General features: G+C 44.4%; 1 protein-coding gene across 1 annotated transcript in view; it reads right to left on the bottom strand.

Annotated features, from left to right (window-relative positions):
* LOC308397126 (NACHT, LRR and PYD domains-containing protein 3-like) overlaps positions 1-14,871 on the bottom strand; it is a 76,702-nt gene that overhangs the window by 22,675 nt on the left and 39,156 nt on the right. The window contains exon 6 of the mRNA XM_080882853.1: positions 10,506-10,685. Within this exon, the coding sequence (XP_080738979.1) occupies positions 10,506-10,685 (180 nt within the window). The remainder of the gene's footprint in view (positions 1-10,505; positions 10,686-14,871) is intronic.

Genomic DNA, 14,871 nt, shown 5'->3' with positions numbered 1-14,871 from the left:
TCAAAAAAGTGCCCCTCCGACAGCCAAACCCATCTGTTCTCTGATTGGATAGTTACATTTGTGATTGACATGACATTGACCAATCAGATGAAAGGAAGAAAAATAGGGTCAAAATTCGTACTTGTAACTTGCAGGGGGTTTTTTTTTGGCTAAGTCCACACACAAATCTTTTTTACACACACACACAAATCTTTTTTACACATACAAAGTTTTTTTCACGCACACACAAATTTTTTTCACGCACACACAAATTCTTTTTACACATACAAATCCTGATTTACAAGTACAAAATATTTATGACCACATTTTGAGCCCATACAAATGTTCTGCAGACGAGTCCATGCGCTCACAACAAAGCTCAGTGTGGACGACGCTGTGCACGCTCCAATGCTGATTGGTTAGAAAGTGGGCGGGAACAGGGAAGAGAGCGACAGCAGTGTTCAGCACAAACACGAAGGACCAAAGAAGAAGAACATGACAAGCTCAGATGGAGGCTGCAGTGGACACTTTTCATTGTTTTAACATTCGCTTTCATTTCAGCTTCACCAACAACAGCACAAGCAGAGCAGCCCACTGACTGCGTGGCCGTGACGGCGCCCCCTGGTGACTGTAAACCACTACAACATGTAGACGGCCGTCTGCTGCTCATTGCTTTACCACCATCACAGGAGCTCTTTATCATGTTCTACACTCTCATTGGTTCTTTGTGTGCTTGTTTTTTAGAACAGTAGTCATTGTGATTGTTCAAAGAAGACAGTCAGCTGTGACTAAATGTAGCTCCTACAGCAGTGATTGGAATAACTACTGAAGCTAATCCAGTATCAAAGCTCAGGAATCAGCAGCTCCCACCTCGTTTTCTTTGAACAACTATTTTTAGCTGCTGTGTTTTTGTGTTTCTGCGGACCTCAGACATCCTGCTGCTCTGGAGAACTGAAGCTCTAAAGGCTTCAGCCTTTATCTCCAAGAAACAAAGCTGATCATGGAGACCCAGCAGGTCAGCTGATCTGTGGACAGCACCAGCATCTTTAAGTAAGTCTGAGAGGTGAGCAGTCTTTGGAAGCCTTTACTGTCTTATAGTCTCAGAGCAGGATTTGGATCATTATTTGGCTTTTCTTCTATTATTATGTTTCGTTTCTGCTTCACAGATATTCTCTGAGATGTTCTCTGAAATGTTTCCCACTGTTGGACAAACTTTCACAGTTTCTTCATAAAGGAGATCTCCTGTGCAGTCCATCTGCCTCATAACTTTTGCACTGTCCACTTCCTGCTGTGACAAAACAAATTTCCCACGTGTGGGACTAATAAAGGTTATCTTATCTTATCTGTGATAATATGTTAAACACTGAATCAGAATCAGAATCAGAAAGAATCAGAAAGGTTTTATTGCCAAATGTTGAGCAGGTTTACAACATTAGGAAATTGCTGCGGTGCTTCAGTGCAAACATGCTGTCATAAAAAATATAAAAATAAGAATAAGAATTAAAAGTGCTAAGTACATAGATATATACATGATATATACATGAGTGCAGGTGGTGATCAGTGCCAAACATGGAATGATGCAGTGACACAGCGTAGGGTCATGTGTGAGTGGCGGGGACAGTCATACGGTTATTGTTCATGTGTCCAACAGCAGAGGGGAAGAAACTGTTCTTATGGCGAGAGGTTCTGGTGCGAATGGACCGGAGCCTCCTGCCTGAGGGGAGCAGGTCAAACAGACTGTGTCCAGGGTGAGAAGGGTCAGCTGAGATCCGAGCTGCACGCCGCAGTGTCCTGGAGGTGTACAGGTCCTGCAGAGATGGGAGTCTGCAGCCAATCACCTTCTCAGCAGAGCGCACAACACGCTGCAGTCTCTGTTTGTCCCTGACAGTGGCTCCAGCGTACCACACGGTGATGGAGGAGGTGAGGATGGACTCGATGATTGCAGTGTAGAACTGCATCATCGTCTGTGTTGGCAGGTTGAATTTCTTCAGCTGCCTCAGGAAGTACATCCTCTGCTGGGCTTTCTTGATGACGGAGGTGATGGTGGGCTCCCACTTCAGGTCCTGGGTGATGGTGGTACCCAGGAAGCGGAATGAGTCCACAGAGGTGATGGGGGTGTCAGACAGGATGATGGGGGGGGGGAGTGGAGCTGTGTGCTTCCTGAAGTCCACAATAATCTCCACTGTCTTCTGGGCATTCAGCACCAGGTTGTTGTGGCTGCACCAGGACACCAGACGTTCAACCTCCCTCCTGTAGGCAGACTCGTCCCCGTCCGAGATGAGCCCAATAACGGTGGTGTCATCTGCAAACTTGATTAGCTTGACAGACTGGTGGGTGGAGGTGCAGCAGTTGGTGTACAGGGAGAAAAGCAGAGGAGAAAGAACACAGCCCTGAGGGGAGCCGGTGCTGATGGTCCGGGAGTCCGAGACATTCTTTCCCAGCCTCACGTGCTGCTTCCTGTCCGTCAGGAAGTCAGTGATCCACCGGCAGATGGGATCAGGCACATTCATCTGGGAAAGCTTGCCTCGGAGATGGTCTGGAAGAATGGTGTTGAAGGCAGAGCTGAAGTCCACAAACAGGATCCTGGCGTAGGTTCCTGGGGAGTCCAGATGCTGCAGGATGAAGTGTAGGGCCATGTTGATGGCGTCATCTACAGACCTGTTGGCTCTGTATGCAAACTGCAGGGGATCCAGGAGGGGGCCCGTGAGGGTCTTGAGATGGGAGAGAACTAGGCGCTCAAATGACTTCATGACCACAGATGTCAGAGCCACGGGTCTGTAGTCATTTAGTCCAGTGATCCTAGGTTTCTTGGGGACAGGGATTATGGTAGAGGACTTGAAGCAGGCAGGCACATGACATGCCTGCAGTGAGGAGTTAAAAATGCCAGAAAACACTGGGGCCAGCTCGTTTGCACAGTGTCTGAGGGTGGCAGGAGACACACCGTCTGGGCCGGGAGCTTTCCGAGCATTCAGGTTCTTAAACTGCTTCCTCACATCTGCTTCATGAATATGAAGAGTTGTGGTGGGAGGAGGTGGTGTGAAATCCTCTTTTGTGTGGGGTGAGGAGGGGGTGTTGTAGGTGAAGTGTTTGAAGGTGGTGATGGCTCTATGGAGGGGGGAGAGGTGGGGGAATTAGTGTCCAAAGTGCTTCTATTGTTGGGGCCGTTGGAGGTGTGAAGGCTGCCTGATGGCTCGTCAAAACGGCAGTAAAAGTCGTTAAGGGTGTTGGCCAAGAGCAAGTCATCAGTGGAGTGGGGGGTTTTAGGCTTGTAGTTTGTGATATTCCTAAAACCTTTCCACACAGAGGCCGAGTCATTCTCTGAGATCTGCTGCTGCATCTTCTCAGAGTGCTGATGTTTAGCAATGTCCACTTCTTTAGTGAACCTGTACTTGGCCTCTCTGTAGCAGTCCCTGTCTCCGCTTCTGAACGCCTTTCTCTTTTCCAGCCACAGCTTTTTGAGTTTAGGGGTGAACCAGGGTTTGTCATTGTTATAACGTGATGGCACAATGCTGTCCTCACAGAAGTGGATATAGGAGGTGACAGTGTCCGTAAACTCGTCCAAGCTGTTACGGTGTGTTCACACCGAACGCGATGGACGCGAATAGAGCGTCAGGTTTACATGTAAAGTCAATGGAAAGGCGCGACGACGCGCGATTGCGGGTCCCGCGAAAATTCGGAAGCAGATTTGCGTCGCCAAAACGCCAAAACGCGTGAAACGCGCGTCAGTGTAGCGCGTCAGGCGCGTTTGACGCGCGAAACGCGCGTCAGTGTAGCGCGTCAGGCGCGTTTGACGCGCGAATAAAACCACGCGCGTGAGTTTTTGTGTTGCACTTTGTGCATACGCGCGTTTCGCGTCTACCGCTCGAGTTGGAAAAATCTGAACTCCAGCGTCAAATCGCGCCGCGACAACCAATCAGGAGCCTGGTGACGTGGCTCTGACCTAGGTCAAAGGGGCAGATCCAGCCAAAGCCCTTCATTCTTCATTCAGTATGGAGGAAAAGCTGATCAGCGCCGTGGCTAACCACCCCGAGCTATATGATGCCAGCTCCTATTTCTACCGAGACAGGAATAAAAAGGACCTAGCTTGGAGACACATAAGTGAGGAGATCAGGCAACCTGGTAAGTTCATTCCTTCTTCTTTTTAATTTTCAGACTGACCCGATGAAGCCGTGCAAAAGCTAGCAAGCGCGCCTACTGTCCCGCGATTTTCCCACTGTTGTACAAATACCTTTCCACTAACCAGATAATGCGTTTATTCAGAGGACATCTGCAGGAGAAAGTGGAAGAGCCTCAGGGACACCTATAATAAGGAGAAGAGGTCAGAGAAGGAGAAGAGGAGTGGGTCTGCAGCAGGATCGGGGAGGAGATGGAAGTTCTTCGCGGTCATGGGGTTTCTGGACCCCTTCCTCACCCCGCGGGAGACCAGCGGTAATATGGTGCGGACCGTGGAGAACTTCTCCCCCGAGGACCAGGGACAGCCCGAAGAGGCAGCAGGGGAGTGTCAGTCAGAAGGTATGTTTACAATTAATTAATGTAGGCAGTTAATTTATGCGTGTTGTCATACAGGAATATATTTTGTTTATTAATAAACAGTATAAAGTAGTCCCGCTGTTCATCCGTCACTGCCTCGCCTTTTCGCTGATTTTTTTTATTGCACCGTACAGCTTTCAACGATGCGCATTGCATTCTGCAGCCCAAATGACAAATCTCCTCCGTGTCGTGTCTCCTGCGCTTGCCAAACTTATCATGTTTGGTTTTGATAACCATCACTTCAAATAGAAAAAAACAGCACAAAAACACTCATAACTATGACCCTCATTCGGAAATAGACACCTGCACCGGGAGCAAAAAAGGCGCACAAAAGTGGCGCCGCAGACGGAGAAAAAGCGCGGCATAATACTTTTACGTTTTAAAATCGACAAAGGTTTGCACTTTGAGAATCAACTTGTGAGAACTGTGACTACTGTTCATGTGCTGCAATAAATGGGAGACCACTGTATATAATAATAAGTATATAATAATATAATATTCTCTATGACTATTGTCTTCAACCTGTTAACATTTAATATTGTCTTGATAGAGTCAAGTTATCATGCAGCAGAGTCCTCCCCTGTTGCTTCTCCTGACTCCCCAGTCCCTGGTCCCTCCACTCCTGCTGCTGCACCCACAGGTATGAACATCAAGCACTGATAGCTTTTTACTTGCTTGGATTCCCTTGTGATCACCTTTACTAAATATCTACAACCAATCTGTTCATATCCTGGTTTTTTTCAATTTTGAAAATGACAATCTAGTAGCAGCCTTCTCATTTCTTTGTGGTGTTTTGTTCTGTTTTTTACAGGCCCACAGAGGAGGAGAGCTCGAAGGCGGTCGAGGGAAGGGTCCCAGGATGGTCCATCGGCGGTGGAGCTGGCTATCCTGGAGTCCCTAAAGAGGCCACGCCCGTCTGCAACAGAGTATTTCCTCCTCGGCCTTGTTCCTGCTCTGGAGAGCATGCCGCCTCAGACACGAGAATTCGTGAAATTCCAAATTCATAAATTAGTTTTTGACAACAGCACAGCTGTGCTAAATTTGGAAACATTGGACCCTAATGATCAGTAGTTTTCTGATGAGGCAGCAGCTCTCCAGGGCAGAAACAATGTTCTTATTCTTCTCCTCCTTCTCCCCTGAGGCTCTTCCACTCCAAGCTGGGTCCTTTTTATTCCTGTCTCTCTGTAAATAGTTAAATTTCATATATTTATGTTGAATCTTTTTATTACTGAATTTATATATTTTATCAAATAAACATTTATAATGACAAATGTCTCTGTTCTACTACACAGCAAATATTGGCACCCGACTTGACACAAGTAGAATTTATTTCATATTATACTAATGACAAAATATACTGATACAGTGGGATGCAAAAGTTTGGGCAACCTTGTTAATAGCCATCATTGTCCTGTACAAATCGTTATTTGTCACAATTTAAATTGTCAGTTAAATACATCATATAGGAGACACACACAGTGATATTTGAGAAGTGAAATGCAGTTCACTGGATTTACAGAAAGTGTGCAATAACTTTACACTAAATAAAGCAGGTGCATATATTGGCAACACATAAAAAGAGAAATAACATAAATATGTAGTGTATATCAATGTGTGTGTCTCCTATATGATATATGTAATTGACATTTTTTACTGTAACCGATTCATACAGGAAAATAATGACTATTAATAAGGTTGCTCAAACTTTTGCATCACACTGGTTATAGGAACATAGTGAAGACAAGTTACTTAAGAGAATAAAGAGAGGTTAGGTTATTTTGGAGTAGAGATCCATTTATTAAGAAAATTTTAAAAAGACAGGAACACTCTTTAGAGGTTTGTGGGTGGCTCTTAAAAGAGCCGTTGTGGGGAAGTCACTCAGACTTCAAACAGGCTACTCCTTTGGTTGCCAAGACACAGCTCCCTCTGCCGAGAAGTGGGCCATGAACTTCTCCCTCACCAGGACAGCCTCTCTGGAGGAGTTGTTTGCTGCTACACGACCCAGGCCTTGCAACGGCTCCACCACAGCAGGTGCCACACCCCTCACAGCAGGTGCCCCTCTCTCGTCCACACAGCGCAGAAAATTGTGGAGAACACACGTTGCCTTCACACACTCTGCGATGGACCGCCAGTCTTCAGTTGAAGGCACAGCCATGAAATCGTCCACTAGACAGTCCCAGATGGCCGTCGCTACCTGGGGGATGATCTGGCTCACCGTGGACACACCGACTCGAAAACTGAACGCGATGGTCCTGAAGGAGTCCCCGGTGGCAAGGAACCTGGACAAAATTGTTTAAAATGTGTATTATGTGTACTGCAGTTACAAAATACATTATTGAAATTCCAAAATTACAAATTCCAAAACATAAATCTTACATAAAACATTTTGTAATTATAAGGATAATTACATGATATATATTTGATATAATCTAAAACAGTCTGCAGTGATTATATACAAATATTCAACTATCCCAGAAATTAAACCAGGTATAAATAAACAAAAGGAGTGTATATCACTACAAAGATTAACCCACAGTGGTCCTAATACCAGTTTGATATCAGCAAACACCGAGAGCATACCTATGACACCACAGCCATGCTATCATTCAACCACTGATAACAGCATAAATCGAATTAAATCGGGACTTGATGAGACCATCTGAGTATCACTAGAAATATTATAAACAGTACCAGTTTGCTATCGGTAAACACCGAGAGCATTCACTGTTAGCATAGCACATCCATGTTAGCAGTGTATACACGATACACTGCTAACATGGATGTGCTATGCCATCAGTAAACGCCGACAGCATTCACTGTTAGCATAGCACATCCATGTTAGCAGTGTATAAACGATAGTTTATACACGCCGACAGCATTCACTGTTATAGCACATCCATGTTAGCAGTGTATACACGATACACTGCTAACATGGATGTGCTATGCCATCAGTAAACGCCGACAGCATTCACTGTTAGCATAGCACATCCATGTTAGCAGTGTATAAACGATAGTTTATACACGCCGACAGCATTCACTGTTATAGCACATCCATGTTAGCAGTGTATACACGATACACTGCTAACATGGATGTGCTATGCCATCAGTAAACGCCGACAGCATTCACTGTTAGCATAGCACATCCATGTTAGCAGTGTATAAACGATAGTTTATACACGCCGACAGCATTCACTGTTATAGCACATCCATGTTAGCAGTGTATACACGATACACTGCTAACATGGATGTGCTATGCCATCAGTAAACGCCGACAGCATTCACTGTTAGCATAGCACATCCATGTTAGCAGTGTATAAACGATAGTTTATACACTCCGACAGCATTCACTGTTATAGCACATCCATGTTAGCAGTGTATACACGATACACTGCTAACATGGATGTGCTATGCCATCAGTAAACGCCGACAGCATTCACTGTTAGCATAGCACATCCATGTTAGCAGTGTATAAACGATAGTTTATACACGCCGACAGCATTCACTGTTATAGCACATCCATGTTAGCAGTGTATACACGATACACTGCTAACATGGATGTGCTATGCCATCAGTAAACGCCGACAGCATTCACTGTTAGCATAGCACATCCATGTTAGCAGTGTATAAACGATAGTTTATACACGCCGACAGCATTCACTGTTATAGCACATCCATGTTAGCAGTGTATACACGATACACTGCTAACATGGATGTGCTATGCCATCAGTAAACGCCGACAGCATTCACTGTTAGCATAGCACATCCATGTTAGCAGTGTATAAACGATAGTTTATACACGCCGACAGCATTCACTGTTATAGCACATCCATGTTAGCAGTGTATACACGATACACTGCTAACATGGATGTGCTATGCCATCAGTAAACGCCGACAGCACATCCATGTTAGCAGTGTATAAATGGATGGTTTAGCATATATTAGCACAGGTATCAATAAAGGACTACCGTATTGACCACTTTTACTAACCTCAGGCAGACGGACAGGCGCTCTGCAGGTGGGATTGAGCGCCTGTAATTGGTGTCTAGGCGGGCGATTCTGGGACCGACGCGGGAAAGCAGGTCCTCAAACTGGCCGGGTGACAGACGATGATATCGCTGGAATCTGCCGTCATCCAGGCGCAGCTCCTGGAGCAAATGGTGAAACTCACCAAACTGCTCACGCGCCTGGAGGACTTGATGGACCCAGGTACGGCGAGGACGTCTTTTACGCTGCTGCTCTGCTCTCCACAGTAAATAGAGAAGGGAGACTCTCTCTTCAAGCGCTAGCTCGACAGCTGCCATCTTGCAAAGATGGAAACTCCCACATTTCCGCGTCACGCGCGTCAATGGATTTTTCTTGGACACGCGTTGAGACGCGAATGTACACGCGTCAAATTAGGGGCGTTTGGGGCGTTTTATTCGCGTCCATCGCGTTCGGTGTGAACACACCGTTAGAAGCAGCCTTCATTGTGTCCCAGTCTGTAGACTCCAAACACGTGCGAAGCTCCTCCACAGCCTCGTTGCTCCACAGTTTTTTGGTCCTCACGACAGGTTTGGAGAGCTTCAGCCTCTGTCTGTACGCGGGGATTAGGTGGATAATGACGTGGTCAGAAAGTCCGAGTGAAGCGCGGGGCACCGCGCGATAGGCCCCGCTGATCGTGCTGTAACAGTGGTCTAATGTCCTCTCCTCTCTGGTCGGGCATTTAATATACTGCTTGTATTTGGGAAGCTCATGGCTCAGATTGGCTTTGTTAAAGTCCCCAAGAGCAATGATGAGAGAGTCCGGGAATGTCCGCTCCATGTGCAGTATCTGCTCCGCGAGTGCGCACTGAGCTGCCTGCGCATCTGCGTCTGGCGGGATGTAAACAGCGGCCAGGATGAATGAAGCAAACTCCCGCGGAGAATAAAACGGTTTGCAGTGAATAAAAAGATATTCCAGAGAGGAAGAGCAGTGCTGAGCAATCACTGTTACGTCTGTGCACCAGCCACTATTAATGTAGAAGCAGACACCTCCACCTTTGGTCTTACCAGAGAGAGAGGCCTGCCGGTCCGCGCGCAGCAGATGAAAGCCCTCCAGCTTTAGCGTGCTGTCCGGGATGTCCTCACTGAGCCACGACTCCGTAAAACATAAGACACAGGAGGAGGCAAAGTCTCTGTTCATGCTTCTCATCAGGGCCAGTTCGTCTATCTTATTCCTGAGTGAGCGTACATTGGAAAGGAAGATCCCAGGAAGAGCAGTTCGCAGTCCACGTCTCCTCAGACGCACGAGTGCGCCGGCTCGCTTACCTCTCTTTCGGCGTCTCACTTTCCTGGTCAGAGTCTGCAGTAAATCTGCCGCAGATGCGACAAATATTGGAAATAAATCCACAGGTGTAGTAGTCCTGTAGTTAAGAAGCTCTTCTCTGGTGTAAGAATATCCAGAGGAGTGCCCAGACACAGAAGTTATGCACAGAATTATGATTCATATCTGAATGTACTGACTGTTAATTATTGATGAGAACATAATCAGTAAATATAAATATGTTTGAGTTTGGCTTTGATGAATCAGAATAAAAGTAATAAAATAATGATTTTAGAGACAGGCCTAACTCAGGCCAGCTGACAGCCTGTGTACAAACAGACTTCAGCCATATGAGAGTGAGTGTGAGTGAATGAGAGCACACACAGGACACTCTGATCTCTGAATGTGTGTGACGCAGTGAAAAAGAGGATTGTACTGGATATACTGTGACTGACAAACAGAGTTTAAAGAGAAAGGTGTTTGGATTAAAATGGATTATGCTAAAGTGAACGTGCTAATGAAATCTGAACTGACTGAAATGTGAAGTGAAGATAATTCATTATTTACTGAGTCAGACTCAGAGGATCAGGGATCAGAAGTTCTACAAAGAGTAGAACCAGACTTCCTGTATAGAGGTGTGTGGGCCTACTGATCCACAGTGTCAGCACAACTTTCACATCATATTCATCTCAGCACAACTAAAACATGTGACTGACCTCAGAGTTTCAAATCGGCATCGTGGATTCTCCAGAAGAACACACAGCTGCTTCACTCCTGAATCCTGCAGGTTGTTGCAGTCTACACTCAGGTCCAGCACTCTGGGATACGAGGGGTTGGACTTCAGCGCTGCTGCCAGATAATCACAGCTGATCTCTGACAAATCACAGTCCTTCAATCTGAATAAAAAATTGAAAGATGTAAGTTTATTAGACAAAGTGTGAGCTTGAAATCATTCAGTGTTTCATCATCTGTTCAGAGCTGAAGAAGGTTCAGAATGTAGAAGTTTAGAAAATGGAAACTCCAAACAGCTGAAGCCAACAGGAAGCAGCTTCAAACAAACAAGAGAAAAAAATGAATTTTTCACATTGAAGTCATACATTTATCATAAAGTTGTCAAGTTTTGCCGTGTGAAATAACAAAACTGAACAGGAATCCTCAGAGTTGAACCCTCTGCACAGAGGTTCAGGTTCCTCTTCAGGTCCCAAAGTGCAGAACAACAAGGTTTCAAACAGCTTTGTTCCAGCAGCATCAGCCACAGAAATGCAGAGATAATTCTTTGGATCTCTTGGTTGTGTTGTATGATGCTGTGTTTGCATATCTGGTGTCTGTGTTGCTTTGTGAGGACGGATCATTTACTGCAGCTCCAGATAAACAGAGCTGGACCTGAACCTGGTAGCTTCACTTAGAAGACACTTGTGACGGGAACGTCAGGTCAAAAAAGTGCCCCTCCGACAGCCAAACCCATCTGTTCTCTGATTGGATAGTTACATTTGTGATTGACATGACATTGACCAATCAGATGAAAGGAAGAAAAATAGGGTCAAAATTCGTACTTGTAACTTGCAGGGGTTTTTTTTGGCTAAGTCCACACACAAATCTTTTTTACACATACAAAGTTTTTTTCACGCACACACAAATCTTTTTTACACATACAAAGTTTTTTTCACGCACACACAAATCTTTTTTACACACACAAATCTTTTTTACACACACAAATTTTTTTCACGCACACACAAATCTTTTTTACACACACACACAAATCTTTTTTACACACACAAATTTTTTTCACGCACACACAAATTCTTTTTACACATACAAATCCTGATTTACAATTACAAAATATTTATGACCACATTTTGAGCCCATACAAATGTTCTGCAGACGAGTCCATGCGCTCACAACAAAGCTCAGTGTGGACGACGCTGTGCACGCTCCAATGCTGATTGGTTAGAAAGTGGGCGGGAACAGGGAAGAGAGCGACAGCAGTGTTCAGCACAAACACGAAGGATCAAAGAAGAAGAACATGACAAGCTCAGATGGAGGCTGCAGTGGACACTTTTCATTGTTTTAACATTCGCTTTCACTTCAGCTTCACCAACAACAGCACAAGCAGAGCAGCCCACTGACTGCGTGGCCGTGACGGCGCCCCCTGGTGACTGTAAACCACTACAACATGTAGACGGCCGTCTGCTGCTCATTTCTTTACCACCATCACAGGAGCTCTTTATCATGTTCTACACTCTCATTGGTTCTTTGTGTGCTTGTTTTTTACAACAGTAGTCATTGTGATTGTTCAAAGAAGACAGTCAGCTGTGACTAAATGTAGCTCCTACAGCAGTGATTGGAATAACTACTGAAGCTAATCCAGTATCAAAGCTCAGGAATCAGCAGCTCCCACCTCGTTTTCTTTGAACAACTATTTTTAGCTGCTGTGTCTTTGTGTTTCTGCGGACCTCAGACATCCTGCTGCTCTGGAGAACTGAAGCTCTAAAGGCTTCAGCCTTTATCTCCAAGAAACAAAGCTGATCATGGAGACCCAGCAGGTCAGCTGATCTGTGGACAGCACCAGCATCTTTAAGTAAGTCTGAGAGGTGAGCAGTCTTTGGAAGCCTTTACTGTCTGATAGTCTCAGAGCAGGATTTGGATCATTATTTGGCTTTTCTTCTATTATTATGTTTAGTTTCTGCTTCACAGATATTCTCTGAGATGTTCTCTGAAATGTTTCCCACTGTTGGACAAACTTTCACAGTTTCTTCATAAAGGAGATCTCCTGTGCAGTCCATCTGTGATAATATGTTAAACACTGAATTATGATTCATATCTGAATGTACTGACTGTTAATTATTGATGAGAACATAATCAGTAAATATAAATATGTTTGAGTTTGGCTTTGATGAATCAGAATAAAAGTAATAAAATAATGATTTTAGAGACAGGCCTAACTCAGGCCAGCTGACAGCCTGTGTACAAACAGACTTCAGCCATATGAGAGTGAGTGCGAGTGAATGAGAGCACACACAGGACACTCTGATCTCTGAATGTGTGTGACGCAGTGAAAAAGAGGATTGTACTGGATATACTGTGACTGACAAACAGAGTTTAAAGAGAAAGGTGTTTGGATTAAAATGGATTATGCTAAAGTGAACGTACTAATGAAATCTGAACTGACTGAAATGTGAAGTGAAGATAATTCAGATGTAAAAGAGAGAGAAACTGATAATAAGGTGGGGCTGGAGATCAGTGAAGGGCATGTAAATACCTGATTGGTTGACTAGATATCAGATCGACAGTTTCACAGTTTTCCCTGTGGATTATAACTTTAAGAAGATGTAACATTCATCAAGGAATCCTGCTCTCCGGATTATTTCCATGAACACTGAGCTGGATCACATCTACAGTGCTGGAAGTGCCCGTCTCACCACCAACCTCTCTGTGCACATTCACTTTTCAACCCTTTGTGAGACACTAAAGGTGTAAATCTGAGTATTTATCTATGTTAGTGCGAACACCTCTAATAGGTTGGTTTAGTCTTTCCAAGTCATATCTTCCCTTAGATCTGCGGTCCAGGCTCCTAAAATCATCCTAGTTTAACAAGCACTACAATCTAGAGGAGAGCTGCACTAACAGGTGTGACTGATAAGATCTGACCTGCAAGGATACTCATGTTTATGTGTATCAGGACAAGCAGGGAAGACCTGGACATCAACTCTGTCAGGCTGCCTGAGTCCTCTCACCCACATCAGCTCATCAACTCTAAACAGGAACGAGCAGCTCATTTCAAAATAAAAGGTTGGAATTGTAAAGAAAACAAACAGAGCTCATAAACTGAAACTGATTTCATTTTTCAGCTGGAACATTTTAGTTGTTCCTTTTTCAATACATACATAATTATATTTACAGTAAGTCTTATCATTCCCCTTTTCCCTTCCAGTCACCGCTAATGTTTCATGTGTCTGAGCGAACACACAAACTCCCTGAGCGTCCCTTGGACCACTGTGAGCAACAGCAGACGTGTGCACTGTGGTCACGCCAGCATCTTATCCATCCAAGTTACACGGTTTATTAAAGTAATCAAATTACAGCATTTACATTTATGTTAGGCTACTTTTAATTAACTGCTTTAGCCCACTTACAATGAAAATTAAAAACAACCTTGTTCATGACCTGTAGCATGTTAACACTATTGGAAGTAAAAATAACTTGAACTCCAATTTTGAAAACACAACTTTATTTTTTCTATTTTTATAAAGCTCTGACTTGTATTATGAGTCTGTGGTCTGGGAGAGAGTCTGTAACTCTGTCTGCAAAATACAGGATATAATGACCAATGTTGGACAATTAATTATATAGTTACTTCTTCAAAAAAGTAACTGAGTTTTGCAAACAACAAAGTTTGTTGCAATAAATACTGAATACTATCGTTGTTATAAACAACAATACTATTCAGGAAGAAAACCAAACATTGCAGATATTTTATGATAGCTCAGGTTTTACGCGGCCGATCAACACAATTTAAAAACTTGTATAAAGTCCACACTTTTTCCCTCAGTTGCTCCGTCTGTCCTGCTCACATCTCCAATGGTTGTACACGTTGTCATTAACGTGGCTTCACCTCATCATCAGCCACTTTGCTCGCTATAACACCGGTGTCGGCACATAAGGACGCTGTCATAGCCTGTCAGCGACGTTGATTAGCTGCGTATATACGAATGTGAATCGCATCATTGGCTGGACTACGGGATAAGGTGGCATCGTTCTAATCCCATATGGGAGCAGCCAGTCACTGACTAACACTGCAAAACAGAATTGTTAAAGATTTAATTTTAATTTCAATTGAGATTTGATTTTTTTTTTGTGTGCAACACAGATTTTCTGTGTGCAGAGACGTGCCAGCAGCGCGCAGTTGCACGAGCGCAGCTTAGAGGGAACATTGGGCACCACCACAGTTCACTTCAACAAAACTTTACTTCAGATTTGTTTTCATGTTTTGATCCAGTGATGAGAGCCGTTTCCCCCATGTCCAGTCCTTGTACTAAGCTAGGCTAAACATGTCCAGGGCCTGTCTCTGTGCAGCTTTTAATC

The sequence above is a fragment of the Rhamphochromis sp. 'chilingali' genome (genome assembly GCF_963969265.1).
Source record: "Rhamphochromis sp. 'chilingali' genome assembly, chromosome: 1".
Lineage (NCBI taxonomy): Eukaryota > Metazoa > Chordata > Actinopteri > Cichliformes > Cichlidae > Rhamphochromis > Rhamphochromis sp. 'chilingali'.
The sequence above is the reverse complement of the archived record's forward strand: the minus strand, read 5'-3'. Positions and strand labels throughout refer to the sequence as shown.